Genomic DNA, 26,509 nt, shown 5'->3' with positions numbered 1-26,509 from the left:
TCCCTGTGCGGAAACTGATTCCCCGATGTGAATCGATGCGCACCTTAAGTAGTCGACTGGTGGATCCCACGTAAATCCCTGAAATACATTTAGGGCAAGTATATTTATAATGACACCAGAAGACATATAAGGGAAACACAATGATCTTTAATCTTAAACAAGGAGCCTATATTAAGAGGATTTTTAGGAATTAATTTGACTGATATGGCTGGAAAATGGTCATGAATAATTTGTGTGAATCTTTTTTGAAAGGTTAGGTCATGGATGTATGGAAAGGTTGCATAGAAACTCATCTTTGGCACAGTTGGAACGTCAGGTTTTCTAGAGAAATGTCTATTTAGTAATTTATTCAATTTTCTATATACTAACCTAGGTGGGAAACAGTTACCTTTAAAGAAATTAACTAGAAATAGAATCTCATTGTGAAAGGCATTCCAATTAGATGAGAGGACTAGTGCTCTATTAAGGAGGGTAAAAATGGAATTAACCTTAAAATTAAAATAACAACTACTATAAAAATTAGATCCGAGTCCTGTAAAAGTTTTCTTTCTAAAAATCGTGGTGTTAAAAGAGTTGTCTTGTCTATATACTTGAACGTCCAGGAATGACAGACAGTTGTTCCCCTCTTTTTCTTATGGTAAAGTCATGTTCGGGTGAAGTGTATTTACGTAGTCGAGGAAAAACAGGTCAGCCTCGTATTCACCCTTGAAGAGAACAAAAGTATCATCAATATACCTAGAATAAAAGAGAGGATGGAATCTTAGAGGGCAATCGTCGAGCATACGCTCCTCCAGGGAGCACATAAAGATATTAGCGAACGTAGGGCCAAGGGGGGAACCCATGGCCATGCCATCTACTTGTTTAAAAAGTTTACCGTTAAAAACAAAAGCAGTGTCCAGCACTGCCCAGTTTCAAAGAAGGGTTTTTTAAAAAAGCGTGCGGTTAAAATTTACTAAAAAGTGGACTCAGGATCGGGAAATAGCTTGTCAAGAATCAGTTCAATGGTCTCACCAACTGGAATACTCGTAAACAGAGATTCGATGTCAAGGCTGGTCATGAAAAAGTCTGAATCCTGTAATAAAATAGACTCTTTAAACTGGAGGGAATTATTGAGCGAGTAACTGTTCTTTGTTAATGGTTCAAGTATAGGAACGAGAAATTTGGCTAGTTTATAATTTGGTGTATTAAAAGACGCTAAAATAGGCCTGAGTGGGAGACCTGGTTTATGAATTTTTGGAAGGCCATATAAAGTACCGTAAGAAGAACCTGTGGAATATAGTTCTTGATATGTAGTTTCATCAATGATATTATCCTTTCTCAAAGACCTAAGGAAACGGTTAATTTTGTCTTGTATTTTAAAGATATTAAGATAGTCGGGAGTGCCAATCATTTCGAATTTGTTCCTGTCGTTTAAGATACTTTCCATTTTGGCCCTACGTTCGCTAATATCTTTATGTGCTCCCTGGAGGAGCGTATGCTCGACGATTGCCCTCTAAGATTCCATCCTCTCTTTTATTCTAGGTATATTGATGATACGTTTGTTCTCTTCAAGGGTGAATACGAGGCTGACCTGTTCCTCGACTACGTAAATACACTTCACCCGAACATGAAATTTACCATAGAAAAAGAGGAGAACAACTGTCTGTCATTCCTGGACGTTCAAGTATATAGACAAGACAACTCTTTTAACACCACGATTTTTAGAAAGAAAACTTTTACAGGACTCGGATCTAATTTTTATAGTAGTTGTTATTTTAATTTTAAGGTTAATTCCATTTTTACCCTCCTTAATAGAGCACTAGTCCTCTCATCTAATTGGAATGCCTTTCACAATGAGATTCTATTTCTAGTTAATTTCTTTAAAGGTAACTGTTTCCCACCTAGGTTAGTATATAGAAAATTGAATAAATTACTAAATAGACATTTCTCTAGAAAACCTGACGTTCTAACTGTGCCAAAAATGAGTTTCTATGCAACCTTTCCATACATCCATGACCTAACCTTTCAAAAAAGATTCACACAAATTATTCATGACCATTTTCCAGCCATATCAGTCAAATTAATTCCTAAAAATCCTCTTAATATAGGCTCCTTGTTTAAGATTAAAGATCAGTTGTGTCCTTATATGTCTTCTGGTGTCATTTATAAATATACTTGCCCTAAATGTATTTCAGGGATTTACGTGGGATCCACCAGTCGACTACTTAAGGTGCGCATCGATTCACATCGGGGAATCAGTTTCCGCACAGGGAGCAGAATTTCAAACCCAGAGCACTCCAATATCAGGAATCATGCAAAACAATGCAAAACCTATATTGACAACAAAGATTTCAGTGTAATCGGTCATACTACCAAACCACAAGAGCTAACAATCCTTGAGTCGTTGTTTATAAAACAACTCGTACCATCGTTGAACACCCATACATCTGCGAGTCGATTGTATTTAGCACAATTTCGTACTGTGGTGGTTTCCTTCCATTTAGTTCCTTGCTGTCTCACCTCTAGGTTGGTTGTGTTTTTATTTTTATCTATTCCATTTTTCCTCTAATGTATTTTAAATGAACTTTTAGACTATACTTTTAACTTTTTTAACTTTGTTATGTTTTTATCTTTTCTTATGTGCAGCCCAGAAGATGTAATTCTGTAAATAATTACGAAACGTCGGCAAAATAATAAAAAAGACAACCTAGTGATGTGTGGTTTTCGTCCATCTTCCTCTAATTATGTCGCTTGGAGTAGTTCCCTGTGCCCTGTGTTCACTGTATATATATATATATATATATATATATATATATATATATATATATATAAAGGTTTTTGCCACGAAGGAAAATTGAAAAGCGAGATAGCCAAGAACTTTCGGTTTAGCACGACCCTTTACTAATTAAGAAAACCTATATATAATCTTATATATAATCTAATATATATATATATTAGAATATTAATTCTATAAATATATATATATATATTATATAATGATCGACATATTTTTACGTTTGAACTGGCCTCGCGTGGCCCAAAACGTAAAGGAAAATATTATATGGAAATGAAAGGTAACTGGATATTAACTTACCTTAAAAAAGGGGGGTTTTGGTATTATTATTTTTACAGAAAAAGGTCGCCAGAAAACTCAGCTAATTACTTTACATACATTTATTTACAAGAGGCCGTTTACTGGTCTGGAGAAAGAGTAAATGCAGCTTGTCACCACAGGGACTAATATTATCTCTCACAAGGGGAGGATAGTTGGCTAAAATGAGATTCACGTAAAAGCTGGTTTTCGAAATTATTCATATTACCTTGCGGTAATGAAGCACTTGCGGGCACGAAGACTTGGACACGTGACTCAGGAAATCTGGAAGAAATCCCAGATTAGACACAAAATAATCAAATAGTTCTTGCACAAGTTACAGTTACTCACTTTGTCTAACACACTGGGGAGGAACTCTTAGTGTTAAATGAAATATTCAATGACTTCATTTGTCTGGGACGATCACACAAGGGAGGCATGCGGCCACGAGGCAGTGAAAAGGAACAAAGGAATGTTCATTTGAAAATTAGGAGTTGAATTTTGAAAATGGGGAGTAGTTACGACACTAGGAGGGAAAGAACTGGCAATATGACTGATTCACAAGACGTACCTGGAGGCCATATTATGTGGACCTTTGTAGAAGTGCGGTGTCGGCTTTGTCTCAGGTCTGGGCGCGCCAGTAACGCCTTGGTAGGCCTAAATTGAAGGCTGGCTGGGACATCCGTCCGAGGTCACGACTGGAGGCGACTGAGGTCGAAGGCAGTTGTGTTTCATGGGGGATGGGTTCAGCTTGACCCGCCAAGAGCAGGGCATCCTGGAAACAGAACATACGGCCAGCAAAGGGTTCACAGGAAAAGGAGCTTAAGACGTAGGCCTAATAAGTACCTGGCTACCTACACCCTCCCTTCTGGGATACGTCCCTAAGGCTGAGAAGTCTTTATTTCCCCCTTCCCGCAACTACGGCTGGCCTGCTTTGGGTTCCCGCCTAAATTCAGCTGATATTAGAGTAAATGGCTGCTTTTCTAGCAATCAAAATATTTAACTAAATGCTGGGTAGACGAGGAGATCAATAAATGTAACAATATAAATATGTATATATATGTATATATACATACACACACACACACACACACACATATATATATATATATATATATATATATATATATATATATATAATATATATGTGTGTGTGTGTGTGTGTGTGTGTGTGTGTGTGTGTGTGTGTGTGTATTTGTACATTTTTCCTTCCATGGTTCGTTCCTAGCAGTGCATCCTTCAACGTACATAGAATTATGAAAAAAAAATTAATGAAGAAAACTGATAAGAAATGGAGGGAGTACTATGATTCCTAAATGTGAGAGAGAGAGAAAGAGAGAAAAAAACAAAGAAATCACCTTCAAAGTTTACTTTGAAGCTACTTTGTAAGATATTTACTAGCTAATAGGCTAGTATTTTGCATATTAATGTCATTCGCTGTTATATCTATTATTATAATATCTGCATAAATTTCAAAATTACTTAAGCTGACTGACATCGAGTGCTATTTTCCTCAGAAACTTTCCCCCTTATCACCAAAATGAGTTTAACAATGAATGAGTACCCCATATTAAAAGTAACGTTTTCTTAGAATAGCAAAAATGATAATTGTTAGAAAACGTTACTTTTAAATATGGGAAACTTAATTATTTTTATAACATTGGTGATTATTCGTTTGTATCACTTTCTCGTCGAGCCTTGTACAGCAACACACACGAGGACATAGAATTGCCTCAAAAAGTTTTGAATAATCTATAATTTCATATTTATTACTAGACTATGAAATCACTTAAAAATGAGATAACTAGTAGAATTCGTTTCGTAGGTCATATTAGGTATGTAGCTTAAAAGATGCCCATACTGGTTTAATGAATATCATTAGTTCACTGTACTTTTCCCTAATATTACATAATGTACGATATGTTCTTCGGCCATGCGCTGCCGAGCATGCATCCGTTATTGGCAATTCTGTATACGCTGTTGCGAGTCAGTTGGCTCCCGAGTATCCTGTAATAAAGTCCAGTCTCCAGGACGTTGTGTCATTGCAAACCCAACATGGCGCAGTGAGTAGGATAAGGACCAACCATGCCCCAGATACGTCGACCACCCCAGGCCACGCCGAGGCGTGCCTCACCTGCAATGCCAAGGGCCTTGTCACAGGCCGTCATGCAAGCACAGACGTTATTTGCAGACCAGCAGCGTGCCATCCGTTCCCTTCAGGATGCCCTTCCCGGTTCAGGAGCACGTGCCGGTAAAGTTCCTGTCTCTGCTGCCCCTGAGAAGTGTGAGGCGGTAATGTCTTCGGCAGCGTTCAGATCCTGGAGACGTTTGATGACGTATTGGATTCACCTTAACAAGTTCCCGCCGCAGGATGTTGTCCTGCACATTAGGCTCAACTGTGTACCGGTGTTGCAACGTGCACTGGACGCTCGGTATTCAGATGCCAAATGGAATGCCCTCGCCCCAGACGCGGCTCTGGACGCCATCGGGAATATTGTGTTGCGGTCGTCGAATCAGGCAGTTCAGTGGTCTGAATTCTTTGCCCTCGCACAAGGGCGCGAGGAATTAGTGAGCGACTATTTTTCGAGGTGTGCTCAGAAGGCCACCGACTGTGATTTTGAGTGTCCCAAATGCGGGGAGTGTTTAATAGAGTACATGCTGTTACGGAAAATAATGGTAGGCCTCAGTGACCCTGTATTAAAGAGGCATGTTTTTCAGACATGTGAGACATTTAAGAGTGTAGATGCCCTTCAGGCACTGTGCTGCACTTTCGAAGCTGCACGCCAAGATGTCGAAAGTATCCCACGCGTCGCTATCAGTGAGAGGGGGTCTGCTGGCGCCTCGAGTGATGACGTCACATGCATTGATGACGTAGAGCCAGACGTCGCGGTGTTGCGCGGCAATTCCAATGTGAAGCGTTGCGGAAATTGTGGGGGGCGCCATCCCTTTGGTCGAGCGTCGTGCCCAGCAAGAGGTATAACGTGCCACGGTGCCAAAGGTAGGCACTTTCAGAAATGCTGCAGGAATACGAAGAAAGCGCCGCTTGCCTCGAGTTTAGCGATTGTTGCAGACACGCACCTCTCCCCCCACCCCACGATCAAGGCTTGTGTTTCCCATAGAAAACGGGAATTCATATCCACACTCGTCGTAGCAGACACAGGAGCACAGATCTGCGTTGCCGGACCCACGATTCTCTCAAGACTGCAAATAAATTCACTGGAGTTGCAGCCGCGAGCAGGTCTGAGGACGTAGCTAATCTCCGAGTTGAGATGTCTTGGATCAACGACATGCTTCACTGATATAGGTGGGCGACGCACGAAGCAGGAGGTTTACTTTGTGCCGACGGCCAAGAACTTCTATATATCGCTGAATGCTTGTAAGGAGCTGGGAATAGTACCCCCTGACTTCCCTCACCCCTACCATCTCGTTGCATCAGCTGATGTGCTTAATGAAGACGTCGCACGGCCTAACTCCCCTAAGACAATGAAGCCAGCCACCTTACCCATCCCGCCTGTGGAGGAGAATATACGAGACTTGAGGAGTGGTTATTACGGCATTTCTCTTCAACAACCTTTAATACAACCAGGGAACCGTTACCTGTCATGACGGGCAAGCAGCACCACATCCATTTGTTGCCTGATGCCGTGCCTTATGCCTGTCACACGCCCGCAACAATCCCTAAGCATTGGGAAGAGGAGGTCAAGGCTCAACTTGACGAGGACGTTCGGAAGGGCGTGATAGAACCAGTCCCAGTGGGGGATGCAACGGAATGGTGTGCAAGGATGGTCGTTGTCGCCAAGAAGACGGGTCAACCTCGCCGCACAGTAGACTTCCAGCGCCTCAACGCCCACTGTCTTCGGGAAAAACTCATCATACACCGGCACCCTTCGACATGATTTCAAGCATCCCCATTCATACGTACAAGACTACGGCGGACGCCCACTGGGGTTTCCATCAAGTGGAATTGGACGAAGACAGCCGCCCGCTGTTACGACCTTTATCACTCCATGGGGACGATACCGTTATCGTAGAACACCCATGGGCCACTGTTCGGCGTCGGACGCCTACACAAAAAGGTTTGATGATGCCCTGCAAGACATCACCAGAAAGCATAAATGCGTTGACGACACTTTGCTATACGATCACAGCATTGAAGAGGCGTTCTGGCATGTATATGAATTCCTGTCAACGTGTGCCTCTGCAGGTATCACACTCAAGCCCGAGAAGTTTAAATTCTGCAAGAGAGAGGTCACTTTCGTCGGTTATTACCTGGGATGGGAGTCATACAAACCCGCAGACGAACGACTAGACGCCATTCGTACTTCCATATGCCAGAGAAGCCCTCCATCACGGATATTAGGTCGTGGTTCGGGTTCGTGAATCAGTTAGCGCCCTTCCTTGCAACGGCGCCCATCATGGAGCCCTTTAGGGACCTCCTCAGAAAGCCCACTGGAAAAAACGTTTACTGGGATAGTCAGCTACGTGACAAACTCCGGCAGGCACAGGAGGTCATCTGTCAATTAGCCAAGGACGGCTTGGCATATTACGACAAAACACGCCCTACGACGATAATGACGGATTGGAGTAAAGAAGGTATCGGGTTCGTAGTCCTTCAGCAGTATTGTATTTGTCAGTCAGCTGACAGCCCCTTTTGTTGTTTGCAAGGCGGGGCTGGCGCCTTGCCCTGTGTGGTAGTCGACACCTCACCTCCTCTGAAGCTGGTATGCCCCCGTAGAAGGAGAAGCCCTGGCAGTTACCTGGTGCTTGCGGAAGCCAGGCTGTTCCTACTTGGGTGTCCTAATCTCACCATCATCACGGACCACCGTCCTCTCGTCAAGCTGCTGGGTGACAGAGCCCTTAAGGACGTCATCAACCCGAGATTATTCAACCTGAAAGAGAAGACACTCCAGTTCAAGTTCCACATGAAATACCTGCCCGGAAAAAGGAACACTGCCGCGGATTTTCTTTCAAGGTACCCGACCATGCGAGCACCCCGCGAAGCTTCCGACGTGGATTTGGAGGACGACATTCAAGTGGCAGTGGCATGTGCAACCGTGGCCGCCTTGGAACCGGATATCATCGTGTTGGATGAAGACTGCGTAAGGAGCGCCGCATCTAACGACCCTGTATATCAGCTCTTGCTTGCAAGGGTTGCAGCGGGCGACTGGCCCCAACAGAAGTCGCAAGAACTCGCCTGCCTTCGCCCCTTCTTCAGCGTTCGGGACCGGCTAGCCATCAACCAGGATCTGGTGACATACTCAGTGGACCAAGGATGTGTTCGCTTGGTTATACCCGAGGATTTACGCCGCCAGGTAGCCGCTAACCTACACGCAGGACACCAAGGCCTCGACTCGATGCTTAGAAGGGCCAGGCAGTCGGTCTATTGGCCGGGAATAGAAGGGGACCTTCAGCATTGCCGCGCCCGATGTACTTCATGCGATGAACATGCCCCCTCACTGCCTCCTGAAGAAATGATACACACGCCGCCTGCGGAATATCCCTTCCAGCAAGTCGTAGCAGATATGTTCCAGATAGAAGGCAGTGTATACATGGTGTATGCCGATAGACTAACAGGTTGGTTAGAAGTGGCTCATTTCCCCAATGGTGCCACGTCTAACAAAATCAGTAATCACCTTCGATCATATTTCTCGCGTTGGGGAGCCCCAGAACAAATATCAACTGACGGAGGCACGAACTTGGCCAGCGAGGAGATGGAGGCCTTCTTCAAGAGATGGGGGGTCAAGGTCCGGCTGTCGTCGGCCCAGTATCCCCAGTCTAACGGCAGGGCAGAAGCAGCTGTCAAATCGGCGAAGAGGCTACTCCGGGAAAATACATTAAAGGGTGGAGCCCTTGAGTCGGACAAAACGGCCCTGGCGATACTTCAGTATCTCAACACTCCTCTCAGGGAAATTAACAAGTCGCCGTCTCAGCTTGCAACGGGTCGCCAGCTGCGCGATGGGGTACCGACGGCCAGGAGACACCTGTAGTAGACAGATATTGGAGGCAGACGATACGTCGAAGGGAGTTACAAGTGGCAAGGTCGCAGGAGGCGATGCGCATCCCTGGCACTACCAGAAGACTGCCGCCCATCGAACTAGGTACCCATGTATGCATACAAAACCAAGCTACCAAGCAATGGGATCGAACGGGCATAGTAACAGAAACAAAGCCCCATCGTCAGTACACCGTCAAGCTTAACGGGAGCGGCAGGCTGTCAAAAAGAAACAGACGACACTTGAGAGTCATCGCTCCGCCCTCTGGCACGCCCATGTCCCAGCACGAGTCCTCCGCAAACCATACCCCGACAGAACAGGGGACACGCACCACACAGGAGCCCAACGTCGTTGATAGGCCCAGAAGAGCCGCTGGTAAACCCAAGTGGCTCAAAGACTTTGTAGAGTGATGTTATTACCTTTTGCATGCAATTGCATCAGGAATTGATATTTCTTTTCAGAGAATTTATGTATTTTATTTCGTTTTTGTGTATGCATCGAGAAGTTAGCTTTAATTTTTTGTTTCTTCTCTTGTCTCATTGATCTAAGGGCATTTTTCCCTTTTATTTTTTTGTCATGTATAAGAATGTTCTTGGGGGGGATGTACGATATGTTTTGTATTTTTCCCCTTTTTATTTTTGCCATGTATAAGTATATTCTTGAGGGGGGGATGTACGATATGTTCTTCGGCCATGCGCTGCCGAGCATGCATCCGTTATTGGCAATTCTGTATACGCTGTTGCGAGTCAGTTGGCTTCCGAGTATCCTGTAATAAAGTCCAGTCTCCAGGATGTTGTGTCATTGCAAACCCAACAATAAAGAACTTTCTGCCTCGACATCGAACGAGATAAACCACCGAAACGCAGGTTAATTTCCACTTATGACTAAAATATGTTTTCTACTTATACGCTACTAAACTATTGGGATGAAAAAAGTTGTATGTTTGGATTTTAATAACCGCGTATACGGTATACTTGTAATGAGGGCTTGAGAACCTGGTGGTATATTTTACTGAATTTATCATTGGTTCACTTGTTTTTTCATGTTTACATCTCAAGTAATCTTAGCTTTTTAATAAATAAATAAAAAAAAAACAAAGAGCGAAGCAAATCTAGTATATATTGGTAAATGTTAAACGTTCAACTATACGAACTTGTGTTACAGGGAGGACGAGGAAACAGAAAGGGGAAAAAATCTTCCAGATGAAGAAACAACGCGAATGGATTCTGAGGATACTGGTTGCCATAGTAACCATCTACTTCTCTGACATCCCTCTCATGAGCAACGCGGCTGGGTTAGGACAACCCAGTGTTTATTTCGTAGAATCTGCCTTTGGTGATATGTTCATGGCTCCCAACATGACATTTGATCGCAGCAAAGCAATAGTGGTTCTTACTGGTCTCAACCAATGTAAGTAAGGCGATACTACAATTTGCCTACATGAAAATCACAAAAATGTGCACTGCAAAACTAGGGTGATTTTGACGGTAACGCTATATAGCGTTTGCTCCTTCCATTTTGTTTTTTTACATAGTGAAGCAGATGTAACAGATCTACATGACCAACTTTATTCTTTTACAGCAAAACCCGAATAATAAAATTGTAGCATCATAGCCATCAACTAATTCCAAAATGAATCTAATTTCCGTCCTCCCCGCCCTTCTTTTTCAGGTAATTGTCGATCAGCTTGTTTAGCTGTTGGAGAGAGATGTAAAGCATGGTCTGTTACGATGATGGATGACAATACCACCGAGTGCCGGATTGCCGACTTTGGACCCGGAACCACTGTGCCATACGAACAAAAGAAATCTACTTATTTCTTCTGGAAAAGCAAGTTGATTTCATACATGTACCTGCTTACTCTAAACAAGCACACACACACGCAAGCACATAAATAATGTATATTACATATACATATTTTATATATATATATATATATATATATATATACACATATACATATAATAAGCACGTGTGTAAGTCCTTTGAATATCCTTCAACAATGACAATAACGAATTAACAATATACAGGCCTTTTGGGCATATGCGCATAATTTTCCATTTAGGCAATTATCACCAACTGGTAATGTATTTGTGGCTGTTTGTACCATCTCTTGTCTTCCATGCTGAAGCATTCAAGGAAGAAGCGAAACTAGCGCTGTGCCTCTCCATTTATTCAATAATTTGCCCACAACTATTTCAGCCGTCAACTTATGGACTGAGTCAGGGCTTGTGCTGGCATTAGACCGATTTAATTTAAAGTAAACCATCCAACAAATCAGCAAAGTAAGTGTTCAGTGTCCATATTCCAGGCAAAAACGTGAGCATGTATCGACCTGGGTATTGCATACTTCCTTATCTACTGCTATATTGATTTCCTAATCGTGTAGTGCAATAGGTTCCAGCGCAACTTTCTCTGGGTAGTGAGCCTTCTTGACATTTAATGATTAACAAACGACAGAATAATTGCAGTATTTGACGTGTGAGAAATTGCTAGTTCAAATTTGTTTGGGTGTTTTCGCTGCCTTTTTTTCAATTTTCTCGTTTATCAGTTAATAATCTTGAAGATAGAAGAAACTATTGATCGTTCGTTTCAAAAGTTGATATTCTGATGACAGCTAATCACGCGATTTCTGACAACTATACCCTTCTGCCCTTGGTGTTAATTTTCCTATAGCGTTAGTGGTAATATCTTTTATTTTTTATTTGGGTTAGCTTTTTAGTGTCTTCGTCTATCATTGTTTAACATCTTGTCTAGTGAGGCCATACTAAGACAAGAATTAATTTACGACTGAATTTTATATTATATGCTATAATTACTCTCCAGTTGTGTGTATGGTCTTTTTACGTTGCATGGAATCAGTGTTTATTCAGCAACGGGACCAACGGCTTAACGTGATTTCCGAACCACGTCAAGAGTGAACTTCTATCACCAAAAATACACATCTCTAACCACTCAAGAGGAATGCCCGAGAATTGAACTCGCGGCCACAGAGGTGACAGGCCAAAACCAAACCGATCACTACACTGAGGCGCTCTCTCTTCTGTTGTTGCCTTAGCAAAATTGCTTAACTGTCGTCACAAAACACCTTTCCATGGTCTACGTTCGTGTTTACCTCAGAAAACAGGCTTTGGATTCTTTTTATTCCACGAATAAACGAATGTAACTTGATTTACATTTATAGGGACAACTCCTCTACCTCTGCATTTCCCCACTGAATAATTAGACAGAATTCGCATTTCATGTTCGCAGAACCGACTATTTCCAGGACCGAATGATGATACAGTATATTAATCTTTCATTCGCATTTTAAAAACCCTGAAGGTGATAAACAAGGAAAACTAATATTAAGGATGATGGTAAAGTGATGGGGATCTGTTCCCCTTGCCCAGGTTCGTATCCTATTCTACTTCATCCAATCTGTGAAATCTCTAGATTTTAACAAAGCTTTTGGGACCAAACAGTTCAGAGCTCATTTGATTCGAGAAAGGCCAAGAGGAGTTAACTTCAGCCTGATAAAATGTACGACGAGTAACTGTATTTTGTAAACAGATTAGTCCCGCAGCCCGGGCCATTGAGATACAACGAACGAGATACCGACTGTAACCCCTACTTGTATTTAGGAGTAGACTTGTAGTAAACTGTGAAACTGACCGTCTGCCGGAAATATATGGGTGGCTTTCTTAACAAGCACCACTAATTGCTTGTTAGATTTTGGGTCTAGATCCAATATATGAGATACCAGATGAAACTAATATATATCTGCAGACTCTACTGATTATAGAATGACCAGTGACAGACATTTTGGAGGGTGGGTTCCCCCTGACAGACGCACTGAAAAGGGGGGGTTAATTGGCTCTAGATCCAACTTAGGAGATACCGAGTAAAATTTACACTACAACAGCACTACACATCCTAGAATACTGTGGTGGTAATGACAGCCATTTTAGTGGATGGTTACCCCCTGACAGACACCCCACAATGAGTGGGGAGGGGGAGGGGGAGACAGGACCTGCATCCAACATGGAGATACTAAGTAAAATCTGTACTACAATAGTACTACACATCCCAGAGTACTGCGGTGGTAATGACAGACATTTTAGTGGGTAGCTGCCCCCTGACAGACACCCCACAACGAGTGCGGTGAGGGGGAAGGGGAGGGGAGACAGGATCCCCATCCAACATCGCAGATACCAAGTAAAATTTGTACTACAATAGCACTGCACATCCTAAAATGCTATGATGGTAATACCAGACATTTTAGTGGGTGGTTACCCTCTCATAGACATCCCACAACGAGTGGGGAAGGGGAGGGAGAGACAGGATCTGCATCCAATATTGGAGATACCAACTAAAATTTGTTCTACAATAACACTTCATATCCTAGAATGCTGTGATGTTAGTGACAGACATTTTAGTGGGTGGTTTCCCCCTAACAGACACACCCTGACAGGTGGGCAGGGGGAAGGGCAAGCCTCGATAATTAATGTCTAGACTAGTATAGTAGGCTATATTGACCCGCATTATACATTATCGTGAGATATATAATAAATAGTTTTATCCTTTCTATATCCTTTGTATTTATTTAGCACAAAAATTATTTATTTGTTTCATATAAATAACAGTCATCTATCTGTAGGCCCATAGTAATTCGGTCATATTATTTTGTCAAGCAAGTAGCTGACTTCAATTATAGTACTCGCTTTAGCTTTGTTTACGAGATGAAAATTAATGTAGCGGTGGCTGGAAGACTAGCACTGTAAAGTAGCATGTAAGTTCTTATCATTATGTACATAATATTTGTTAAATAGAGTAATACGCACTCATTAAATGAATAATAATACATATGTTATATATACGCTATAGTCAGGGTACAGATCATTATAATTGCGCTATAGCCTACTCGGTTTGTTTTATCGAAGCAGGACTACCTTCTTTTGGTTTCAACTGAATTTCATACTAATGAAATCATGGATACATTTTTGCATTATCGGTTTTATGATTAAATATTGTTGTTACTATAGTCAATTTTTTTTCGGCTGGTGTAAAATTCGTCAGATATAATACACCTGGCTGAGGAAGGACACAGAGGTTCTCTGTTTTTTAAACAATCTCTCTACAAACCAAGTTATTTCGAACATTTCCATTCTCTCAAGAAGATTATGAATAAAAACAAGAGCAAACTCGACCAAAAAAAAAAATAATCACCTAGCATTAATGTAAAGAAAACAAGAGAAATGAAAAATTAGTGCGATTGTCAACTTTTTCTATCGTTAATGTTTAATGAGTCAGTGTTTAGCGAATTATTAGGGTTTAGTGAGTAAGCGTTTAGTGAATGTTTATGAGTAAGTGTTTGATGAATGTTTAAGGTTTAATGACTGTTTAATGTGTCAGTATTCAGTGAATGTTTACTGAGTCTTTAGGGTTTAGTGAATGTTTTGTGAATGTTATTGACTGTATTGTGTAAGTATTCAGTGAATGTTTTGTCTTTAGGGTTTTAGTGAATGTTTTGTGAATGTTAAGTGAGCGCTTAGTGAATGCCTTGTGAATGGTAGTGTTTAGTGAATATTTAGTGTGTAAGTAATCAGTGAGTGTTTAGGGTTTTAGTGAACGTTTTGCGAATGTTAAGTGAGCGTTTAGTGAACGTCTTGTGAATGTTAGTGTTTAGCAAATGTTTAGTGTACAAGTGTTTATTGAGTTTTTAATGAGTGGATGCTCATTCACTACTTAGTATATTTAATAAGTATTTATGGTTTGGTAAGTATTTAGTATTTAATGAGTGCTTGGGGTTTAATGAGTGTTTAATGTTTAATTAATGTTTAGGATTAAGTGAGTGTTTAGTGAATGTTTACAGCGTGTTTGGGGTATAATGAGTATTTAGTGAATTTAGTGTTTTAAGTGTTTAGTGAGCATTTAGTGTATAGTGAGTGCCTAGTGAGACCTGGGTATTCAGAGTGTTTTGTGTTATTGAGTGTGAGTGTATGTTAAGTGACTGTGTGTGTATGTTAAGTGTGTGTGTGTGTGTGTGTGTGTAGTGAATGTATGCAAGTGTGAGTGCTTACTGAGTAAGTGCATTGTGAGTGTTAGTGTTTAGTGATTGTACTACATTACTGTTTAGTTAGTGCTTCGCTACTGTATGCAAAGAAAGTCCTGTATTTAGGCCTTGACCACAATGGTTGGAGTGCTCAGGCCTGTGTTCGTAAGGTAATTTTTCTCAGTGAAATTGGGTGGAATAATAATATTAATAATGATAATAATAAAGACTTAAAAAAGTAATAGAAATAAAATACACTACTAAGAGCTGGACCGAGACCTTTCAATATGGACAGCATCGATAGAATGTATTGAAACACATTACATAGGCTGCCTGTGGTGCGTGCTGGCGGGAAGTTCAGAGAAAAACACACTCAGCTAGCTTTAAACATCAAACTGCGTAAGTATAATTTTATTTGAGTTTAGATTTTCTTCCTTGAATATATATGATACCTGATACTTGGTGATAGCGTACATGGTACCTGATACTTGGTGATAGCGTACAGATCAATTTGAGTGAGGCAGCCGAAAATAAGTGGACTAATAGATAATTGACATGATATTATAGGCCAACTTAATTTGGGAGTCAGGAGCTCCAAGTTGTATGATCATCAACTACGGGAGGGGGAACAGAATGGGTGATATGTTTTAATGTTGATAGTTAGCCTATCCTGAACAATTCATTCACATTTCCGTTTCCAGTGATTATTTGTGTTGTGATACATCATCTCTATGTGAATGTGCGGGTGTTAAAACGGCTCTTTATGATGGGACTTTGGTCTTAATATCAGTCGAACTCCCATATCCGATAAAAATTTCGTTTCATCCATACGAACCAACAGCAACTAAAGAACAATTCAGCTATGTTACGTAAGACACGTTGGGCTACGAAACTCGACATGGCTGCAGTGCCCTAACTATAGGCAAGAAAAGAAAATGACTAAAGACGCTATTAAAAAGAGAATGATTATCTTACATTTCTTTTTTAGAGGAATTGAGAGTGGCACCATATGACTGGTTTAATTTTCGAAAGGGTCCACAATAATACAAAGTGTAAAAAGTCCGTGTATAATTTTGAAGACTTTACAGAAAGCTTTCGCACCCTTCCCTGGGTTCATCTTCAGTCCAAATGAACAATAAGTTACAACAAGTACAGAGGTAAATTTAAAAAACAAGAGTCGTTGTAGATCGTTGACAACGGTCGTTAGCTCGTTAATGGGCCAGGTGATGAAGAAAGAGGGTAGTTAACAACAACTAGGTGATACCCTCTCCCCTATCAATCCTTCTAGCTGCAATTCTGTTGGATCTTCGTACAGGTTGTTGCAACATTACATGAAGTCCTTCATCCAAGGGCGTAGATTGGGCACCGTTATCAGACTCCCCTGGGGCAGCGGTTACCTGGACTGGAAGAGGCAAGGCAGAGGCAGCATCAGGAGAGGGAAAAACAGAGCCTGTCCTACAGTTAAAATCTGATAACGGTGCCCAATCTACGCCCTTGGATGAAGGACTTCATGTAATGTTGCAACAACCTGTACGAAGATCCAACAGAATTGCAGCCAGAAGGATTGATAGGGGAGAGGGTATCACCTAGTTGTTGTTAACTACCCTCTTTCTTCATCACCTGGCCCATTAACGAGCTAACGACCGTTGTCAACGATCTACAACGACTCTTGTTTTTTAAATTTACCTCTGTACTTGTTGTAACTTATTGTTCATTTGGACTGAAGATGAACCCAGGGAAGGGTGCGAAAGCTTTCTGTAAAGTCTTCAAAATTATACACGGACTTTTTACACTTTGTATTATTGTGGACCCTTTAGAACATTATATATACTCTCGTGATAGAGAGTTTTTCCCTACTGGTTTAATTATTAAAAAATGGCTCAGCACACTTGTGACCACCTCCCATTCAGATAAAATACTACTTTGTGTGAAGTAATAACTCCACACTAAAGGATAGTGCTATATGAATATATATATATATATATATATCTATATATATATATATATATATATATTATATATATAATATAGTACATATATCTATAATAAAAGGAGCCCATAAAAACACCAAAATAGAGAAAAAGTACTATATTTCAGAGACTGCTGTCTCCCTCTTCAGGTAGATGAATGAGAAAAGTTCACAGAAAAGGTGGTATTTATACCAAGAGGTCCATCCACAAACAAGCCATTTTAAGTCACCCCCGCTGATAATCTTCCTCTAATCTTCTTAAGGGTTGGTTGAATGAAGACGTTGTCGATCGTGTCCGAAATCCATCCTCCTTTTGAGATGTTCATTACCTGCCTCTCTTTTATTAAGGCCGATTCCATCATTTGACTCTTGTACCGGCAGTTGCTGCTATAAATTACACGTGACAAATTCCAGTTTATTCTATGGTTATGTCATTTATATGGTTGAAAATAGCCGAGTTCTGTTGTCCATACCTAACTGACCGTTTGTGTTGTATTAATCTCTGGGGAAGGGATTTACCTGTAAATCCGATGTAAGATTGGTCACAGTCCTGGTATGGGATTTCGTATACCCCAGAGTCCTTTGGAGATGTCTTTTGTTGGACGTTAATCAGGGATTTGACTAAGGTGTTTGGGTAAGTAAATACAAAAGGGTTCGATTTTCCGAGGGGGTTGGTTATTCTCTTAATCGTGTCCAGGTGGGGAATTATTATTTTATTGTTGGGTGTATCTCTGGTCTTGTCTTTAGGGGGTCGGTAGAAAATTACGTTAGCTTTGTGAATTGCTTTCTCAATTATATGGTCAGGATATTTTAAAGACGAAAGTTGCTTGCGAATTAGTTCAAATTCTTTTTCCAGGAATTCTGGGGAACAAATTCGCAAGGCTCTTAAGAACAAGTTACTAGCTACACCTATTTTGATAGAAATGTCATGATAGCTAAAGTAGTGAATGTATGAAAGTGAGAACGTTGGTTTTCTGTATATGGTAAATTTGTATTCTGTCGTATCTCTGATTATTAAAACATCAAGAAAAGGAATTTTGTTGTCTGTTTCCCATTCAACTTTAAATTTGATGCTGGGCACTAATGTGTTTAATTTCGAGAGGAATTCATTGAAATTGCCCCACCTATTATCCCAAAATGTTACGATATCATCCACGTATCTCATCCACAGCATGTTTTTGGGTTTTATTGCATTTATTACTGTAGTTTCAAAGTATTCCATGTACAGATTGGCTAGAACAGGACTTAAAGGACTACCCATACTACACCCGAATTTTTGCTTGTAGAATGATTCCCCGAATGAAAATACGTTATTAGATGCACATAATTCAACTAGCTTTATTATTTTGTCAAGCGCCAATGGGAAATGATCTGAATAGGGGGATAATTTTACCCTTAAAAACTGAAGAACGTCCTGTACTGGTACTTTAGTGAACAAGGAATCTACATCAAGGCTTAAAAGTTTTATGTTGTGAAGTGGTATATGTGCTTCTCTGAATTTGTGACAAAAATCTTCCGAATGTTTTAATGTGACTGGGAGAAAAAGTGCCTAAAAAAAGGGGAAAAGGAGGCCAGCTAACCATTTAGAAATTTTGTAATTGAAAGCACCGGCACATGAAACGATGGGTCTGAATGGAAGATTGTCTTTGTGAGTTTTTGGGAAGGCCATAAAAATAGGGTAATTTAAGGATTAATTACTTTAAATTTCTCTAATAGTTCAATACTCTTTTTGTCTTTGCCAATTAATCTTACTTTCCGAAAAAATTCTGTGGGAACGTTTTTGGAGGGGATTTTTCGTCAGTTTTTCGTATGTGTTTGTGTCGCTAAGGAGCTGGTTGATTTTGTCAAGGTAGAAGTCTTTGTCCATTATTACGATTTTGCCGTCTTTGTTGGATCTACTTATTATAACATCTAACTTTTTTAGCGAGTGGATGGCTATCATGAATCTGCGGGGAACAGGATATTTCTTATGTAAGTCAGTTAAAGCATTTAGTAACACTCCTTTTAAACATATCTCTTCACGGTTGTAGTTTTTGTCAGATATGAATTTATCAAAAGCCACTATGAAGTCTAGGTTGATTTTGCGGTCTGGCATAAGGGCAAAGGATAAGCCTAAATTTAAAACTAAATGTTGATTTACACCCCCTTACTGTAAATCAACATTTAGTTTTAAATTTAGGCTTATCCTTTGCCCTTATGCCAGACCGCAAAAACAACCTAGACTTCATAGTGGCTTTTGATAAATTCATATCTGACAAAAACTACAACCGTGAAGAGATATGTTTAAAAGGAGTGTTACTAAATGCTTTAACTGACTTACATAAGAAATATCCTGTTCCCCGCAGATTCATGATAGCCATCCACTCGCTAAAAAAGTTAGATGTTATAATAAGTAGATCCAACAAAGACGGCAAAATCGTAATAATGGACAAAGACTTCTACCTTGACAAAATCAACCAGCTCCTTAGCGACACAAACACATACGAAAAACTGACGAAAAATCCCCTCCAAAACGTTCCCACAGAATTTTTTCGGAAAGTAAGATTAATTGGCAAAGACAAAAAGAGTATTGAACTATTAGAGAAATTTAAAGTAATTAATCCTAAATTACCCTATTTTTATGGCCTTCCCAAAACTCACAAAGACAATCTTCCATTCAGACCCATCGTTTCATGTGCCGGTGCTTTCAATTACAAAATTTCTAAATGGTTAGCTGGCCTCCTTTCCCCTTTTTTAGGCACTTTTTCTCCCAGTCACATTAAACATTCGGAAGATTTTTGTCACAAATTCAGAGAAGCACATATACCACTTCACAACATAAAACTTTTAAGCCTTGATGTAGATTCCTTGTTCACTAAAGTACCAGTACAGGACGTTCTTCAGTTTTTAAGGGTAAAATTATCCCCCTATTCAGATCATTTCCCATTGGCGCTTGACAAAATAATAAAGCTAGTTGAATTATGTGCATCTAATAACGTATTTTCATTCGGGGAATCATTCTACAAGCAAAAATTCGGGTGTAGTATGGGTAGTCCTTTAAGTCCTGTTCTAGCCAATCTGTACATGGAATACTTTGAAACTACAGTAATAAATGCAATAAAACCCAAAAACATGCTGTGGATGAGATACGTGGATGATATCCTAACATTTTGGGATAATAGGTGGGGCAATTTCAATGAATTCCTCTCGAAATTAAACACATTAGTGCCCAGCATCAAATTTAAAGCTGAATGGGAAACAGACAACAAAATTCCTTTTCTTGATGTTTTAATAATCAGAGATACGACAGAATACAAATTTACCATATACAGAAAACCAACGTTCTCACTTTCATACATTCACTACTTTAGCTATCATGACATTTCTATCAAAATAGGTGTAGCTAGTAACTTGTTCTTAAGAGCCTTGCGAATTTGTTCCCCAGAATTCCTGGAAAAAGAATTTGAACTAATTCGCAAGCAACTTTCGTCTTTAAAATATCCTGACCATATAATTGAGAAAGCAATTCACAAAGCTAACGTAATTTTCTACCGACCCCCTAAAGACAAGACCAGAGATACACCCAACAATAAAATAATAATTCCCCACCTGGACACGATTAAGAGAATAACCAACCCCCTCGGAAAATCGAACCTTTTGTATTTACTTACCCAAACACCTTAGCCAAATCCCTGATTAACGTCCAACAAAAGACATCTCCAAAGGACTCTGGGTATACGAAATCCCATGCCAGGACTGTGACCAATCTTACATCGGATTTACAGGTAAATCCCTTCCCCAGAGATTAATACAACACAAACGGTCAGTTAGGTATGGACAACAGAACTCGGCTATTTTCAACCATATAAATGAACATAACCATAGAATAAACTGGAATTTGTCACGTGTAATTTATAGCAGCAACTGCCGGTACAAGAGTCAAATGATGGAATCGGCCTTAATAAAAGAGAGGCAGGTAATGAACATCTCAAAAGGAGGATGGATTTCGGACACGATCGACAACGTCTTCATTCAACCAACCCTTAAGAAGATTAGAGGAAGATTATCGAGCGGGGGTGACTTAAAATGGCTTGTTTGTGGATGGACCTCTTGGTATAAATACCACCTTTTCTGTGAACTTTTCTCATTCATCTACCTGAAGAGGGAGACAGCAGTCTCTGAAATATAGTACTTTTTCTCTATTTTGGTGTTTTTATGGGCTCCTTTTATTAGATGGAACTCTGTTGTTACAGAACATTTTTACCAGTCATATATATATATATATATATATTTGTGTGTGTGAAACTATAGAAAGTAGACCAAGCCTAGTAAGTCTCATACATAGTTTTTTATATAGATGTGATGGATTTAATGAAGTGAAATATTCCTTACTTCAATAGGAATTTAAAAAAATAACTCCGGCAGTAATTCTTATCCTGAAACATCACAATATTTCTTGCCTTTTACATTTTATCGGGCTCACGATTTTCAGATAATTACCATATTTATAATATCAATATTGCCTAATGATAGATTTTGAATCATTTCAAGGTGTCCCATCTCTCCCTTTCAATCGTAGGTTATGTCTGTGAAGGGGGTAACCACCCACTAAAATGTCTGTCATTACCACCACAGTACTCTAGGATGTGCAGTGCTATTGTAGTACAAATTTTACTTGGTATCTCCGATGTTGGATGAAGATCCTATCTCCCACTCCCCCTCCCCACTCATTGTGGGATGTCTGTCAGGGGGAAACAACCCTCTAAAATGTCTGGTATTACCATCACAGCATTCTAGGATATGCAGTGCTATTGTAGTACAAATTTTACCTGGTATCTCCAATTTTGGATGCAGATCCTGTCTTCCCCTCCCCCCCTCGTTGTTGGTAGTCTGTAAGGGGATAACCACCCACTGAAATGTCTGTCATTACCATCACAGTACTCTAGGATGTGCAGTGCTATTGTAGTACAAATTGTACTAGGTATCTCCGATGTTGGATGCAGATCCTGTCTCCCACTCCCCACTAATTGTGGGGCGTCTGTCAGGGGGTAACCACCCACTAAAATGGCTGTCATTACTACCACAGTATTCTAGGATGTGCAGTGCTATTGTAGTGTAAATTTTACTCGGTATATCCTAAGTTGGATCTAGATCCAATTAACACCCCCTTATCAGTGCAACTGTCAGGGGGAACCTACCCTCCAAAATGTCTGTCACTGGTCATTCTATAATCAGTAGAGTCTGCAGATATATTAGTTTCATCTGGTATCTCATATATTGGATCTAGACCCAAAATCTAACAAGCAATTAGTGTGCTTGTTAAGTAAGCCACCCATATATTTTCGGCAGACGGTCGGTTTCACAGTTTACAAGTCTACTCCTAAATACCAGTAGGGGTTACAGTCGGTATCTCGTCCGTTGTATCCAGGATCCATACAGAGATCCTGGTTGTATCTCAGTGGTCCGGGCTGCCGCTCCAGATTTATCTAGCTTAATTTACAGGAGCGAAAAAACACCCACCGACTACCAAACCAGTTTAAAATGGTCTCCATATTTTTCAACACACTTCGTTTATCTTTAATCCAGTTATCTTCCATTTAAAAATGAATAGTCTTACTAAGTATTAAGAAATGTCACAAATATATAACGTTATATATATATATATATATATATATATATATATATATATATATATATATATATATCCAAATATAGATAAGTTTAACCCAATACATAAATTTGCAACAGAATAAAAATATAAACTTAACAGTTTCCTCCCATGTCGTTCACAGGCAGCGTTGTCGGAAAATATGTCTTTGGCGCAGATAACCTTCTTTACTTGGAAATGGTCACCAGATACAGTTACAAAGAAGCTAAGAGGCGCTGTAACCGCCTTCCAGGACACAGACTCATAATCATCAAGTCCCAGGAGGCATACGATTACTTCACGAGTCTTGGAAGCAGTAAGTCCCACGATCTTTATTTTGTGTATTCAAAAGGAAATTTTGGAAGGGGAATATTATCAGGAAGTTATTTACAGATAAATCAGGACATATGAAGATTATATATCTATATATTATATATATTATATATCGATATATAGAAATTATATATATATTATATAGATATAGGTATATATATTATATATATATATATTCCTTTGAATGGCAACAGACATGTGGCATCTGTTATTATAAGACAAAACTACTCCCGTTTCCCATACATCTCTTCATCTTCAAGGATTTAAAACTCTGAAGCAATGGTGAAAACTATAGCTTTGCTGTTCCATTCTGTACTCATGCTGAAAGCTGATTCCTCCATTATATCGTAGGAATCATCTGGGATGCAATAGTTTTACAATATAACAACATACTACTTTATTGGAGTGAAGTCCCAAAGACACAATCCTGGGGTGTAAAGTTTCCTTGTTAATTTTCCACTTTTATTTGACTTCATGTTTTAAATATAAGTTTTTTAGTGTACTAGCCTACATATTGAACTTTAGTTCCACTGCAGCAGAGCTCGTGTTTACCCTTGATGATAGCCATGATTTAATGCATGAATCAGCTACTGGCATGAATAAAACGTGAAACAAAATTTCCATCTTGTTGAACAGCAGAGATATGTAAATATGAGGAAATGTTGTCTGGCACTAATATACATTTGATATGAAGCACTATTCTTCAACGAGAATTTCCCCTCTCCTCATTTCTGTTCCATGACTATGAATAGTCTCCATCTCTTCAAATGACCATTTCAGACACAAGTCCCTTTTGGGTAGCAGACCTTCAGAAAATCAACGAATCCTACTTCCTGTGGGGCGACGGAACTACCTACCAGGAATCTGGACTGGGGTCCAGTCAGATAGTCAGTGATGACGGCGTTAATGGAGATGTGTTTGTCAGTCTGAACTCCAAGTTGGACGACAAAAACAGTTCTGCTGAAAGCGATTTCAAGGTAGTGTGCCAAGCAAATCCTTACGGCATAGAGTGGTAGATATCTAACTGGCCATGAAGGATCATTAAGACAACTCCACAGACTAACAAGTTAATTTTCAATTAACTATTTGCATTAGGACAGATGATTTTCTGAAAAGCAAAAAAGTGCATTTACACAGAAAGTGATTTTTATAATCTTCAGCTCACAATTTTCAGCTTTTTTTTTTTTTTTTTTTTTTTTTTTTTCAACAACTGCCTACGATCCCAGTCTTCTGCTTACCCGTCTTCAATCCACCGTCACCCCTCATTCTCTGCTTGTCTGGTCTGCAAGGCTCTCACATCTTAGAAAGGTCATCAATCCATTTACCTTCAATACGATCACTGGATTCCCAATGGCAAGATCTACTTAGCTGTTTGGTCATGTTTTATGTGGAACTTCAGAAAATCACTTGCTGTCATTCTTCAAATCTCTAAAGTATTAGGCAAAGTCTGGCATAAGGCTTAGTTAGCCTAACTTCCTGCTTTCGTCTCTTGCACGAGTATTTAACTACTTTTATGTCTGTTGTTGTTGAAACGCTGCATCTACTCCTTTCACCACCACCACCTTTGGTTCTCCGGATAGTTCGTCTTCACCTCCTTTTCATATCCTCAGTCAAGGACCTTTTCCGCTCTGCTACTTATATTCAAGAATTTTCTCATGATTTTACTCTCCACATCTCTTCTTTCTACTCCTAGTATTCTCCTACTGATTATACTAAATCTCCAGTTGCCCCGTCCCCATCTAGCAATTCTGATCCTGTGACCTGTATGAAAAGGAATCGTACTACCCAATCAAAGGTAGGCCACCCTTAATATTTCATCAAACTAATATTGGGAAGATCAAGTAATTCATATTAGGCATACTGTTTAGATGTCTCATACGCCGTTATCCCAGTAATGAAATGCTAATGGTGGACGCATCTGTCTCCTTTTGGGGTATTGCTATCAGATTTTGGGTTTTAATCTTTTGTATATTCTCTCTCCTAGAGATGATTAAATCTGTTCTGGTGAGCTTAGAGGTATAGATCCTTTTCCAATCAGGTGACCACGTAAAACAGCTCAATCACCTTAGTAATCCCACGATTGTAAAGTCGGCAACTATTTCTTCAGGCTTTGTGATTCTCTTCTTGCTCGTTTCACTTGAATCTTATGACGTCTGTTACTGTAAGAAGGTAGGCCTATCCCTTCCTTCATGGTCAATCCTGTTCCATTTGCCTTTGCTCTTGAAAATGGATTGGAAATATCCTTTTAAAGGTTAACGAGATGTACCTTAGCATGTCAGTACTTTTGGTTTTTGTGTTCCATGGTCATGCACAAATATACTTGTGCTTGTGTATAAGCGTAGGTATAAACTTATTTTTGACGCTCCCTTAATTTGCAAACATTTAATATATCCGAGAGTTTAAGCACTAATTAAGAAAGCTGGCAAGTCGGATCACATCAGAGCTTGAATCCGAATTTATAATATATCCACAAACGTGTAACATCACATCAAATTAAAATGAAATGTGAGGACACTATTGATTTTAATAAAAAAATATTAATGATCTGGTGATGTCTTAATACCTTATTCAGTCACCGAGACGTGAAATCAAGGTAACCTGTCAATCTTCTTATGATTTTCTTTGAAACGATACATTGAAACTCCTATAAACGTTTGGTATTTGATTTATAGATTTCAACTGGCTGTTGTATAACTTTAAAAAGTACTGTGACACTGATTCCGTATCTTCATAGCCGTTGTCATAATTCACATGATACAGAATATAAGTGATTATTATCATTATTATTATCGAATACTTTGAAGAATAATCACGTTTATCGTATTAGCGCCATCTTCTTGATGTGTGGTGTCTTACTATCAACGAAGCCAGTAACATGGCTTACTACAGAGAAAGCGAAAGTATATATACCAACTATAATAACCAATTATAATATATCGGAAGCAGAATCCAAGTCCGTTAGTTCTTCTGAATTTGTGGACACATATTCCGGAACTTGTTAGAGTGTGCATAAATGGGGAGATCATCGATGACAAATATGCGTAAGCAAATTGAAATGTTTTCGGAAGAAGAAATTTTAAAAAAATGTCAACTAAGTACGAGTATGAATAAATGAAAGCACATGGAATTAATAATGAATGTTAACAGGCTAGGAAAAATGGAAGCGAATACCTAGCTTGGCGTTTACAAATAATCGTTACAAATGGGGATGGAATGATGGGAGAGGCATGTTATAAAAAAAAAAGAAAGGAAAAAAAAAAAAAAACAGTATTAGTACTAGGGGATCCAGACACCTCAGCGGAGTAGCATGCCATACTCAAAAGGCACTTAGCTAATGAAGCCATTAATGTGATTTTCGTGCTAGAACACAGTTCGCGAGAAAATATACAAATCACCTGACAATAAGAAGAGACTAACAAAACTCTCTCGATACACTTCGCTATATCTAATTGTAATTATTATTATTATTATTATTATTATTATT

The 26,509-nt window shown here is 39.6% G+C and overlaps 1 protein-coding gene across 1 annotated transcript in view; it reads left to right on the top strand.

The window, feature by feature from the left end:
- The window catches only part of LOC135224889 (uncharacterized), a 51,098-nt gene extending 27,057 nt beyond the window's left edge, over window positions 1–24,041 (top strand). The window contains exons 2-4 of the mRNA XM_064264213.1: window positions 10,228–10,473; window positions 22,838–23,008; window positions 23,806–24,041. Of these exons, the coding sequence (XP_064120283.1) occupies window positions 10,228–10,473; window positions 22,838–23,008; window positions 23,806–24,041 (653 nt within the window). The remainder of the gene's footprint in view (window positions 1–10,227; window positions 10,474–22,837; window positions 23,009–23,805) is intronic.
- Window positions 24,042–26,509: the final 2,468 nt, after the last annotated feature.

The sequence above is a fragment of the Macrobrachium nipponense genome, chromosome 12 (genome assembly GCF_015104395.2).
Source record: "Macrobrachium nipponense isolate FS-2020 chromosome 12, ASM1510439v2, whole genome shotgun sequence".
Lineage (NCBI taxonomy): Eukaryota > Metazoa > Arthropoda > Malacostraca > Decapoda > Palaemonidae > Macrobrachium > Macrobrachium nipponense.
Note: the sequence above shows the minus strand (reverse complement) of the source record. Positions and strands in the feature narration are given on the sequence as shown.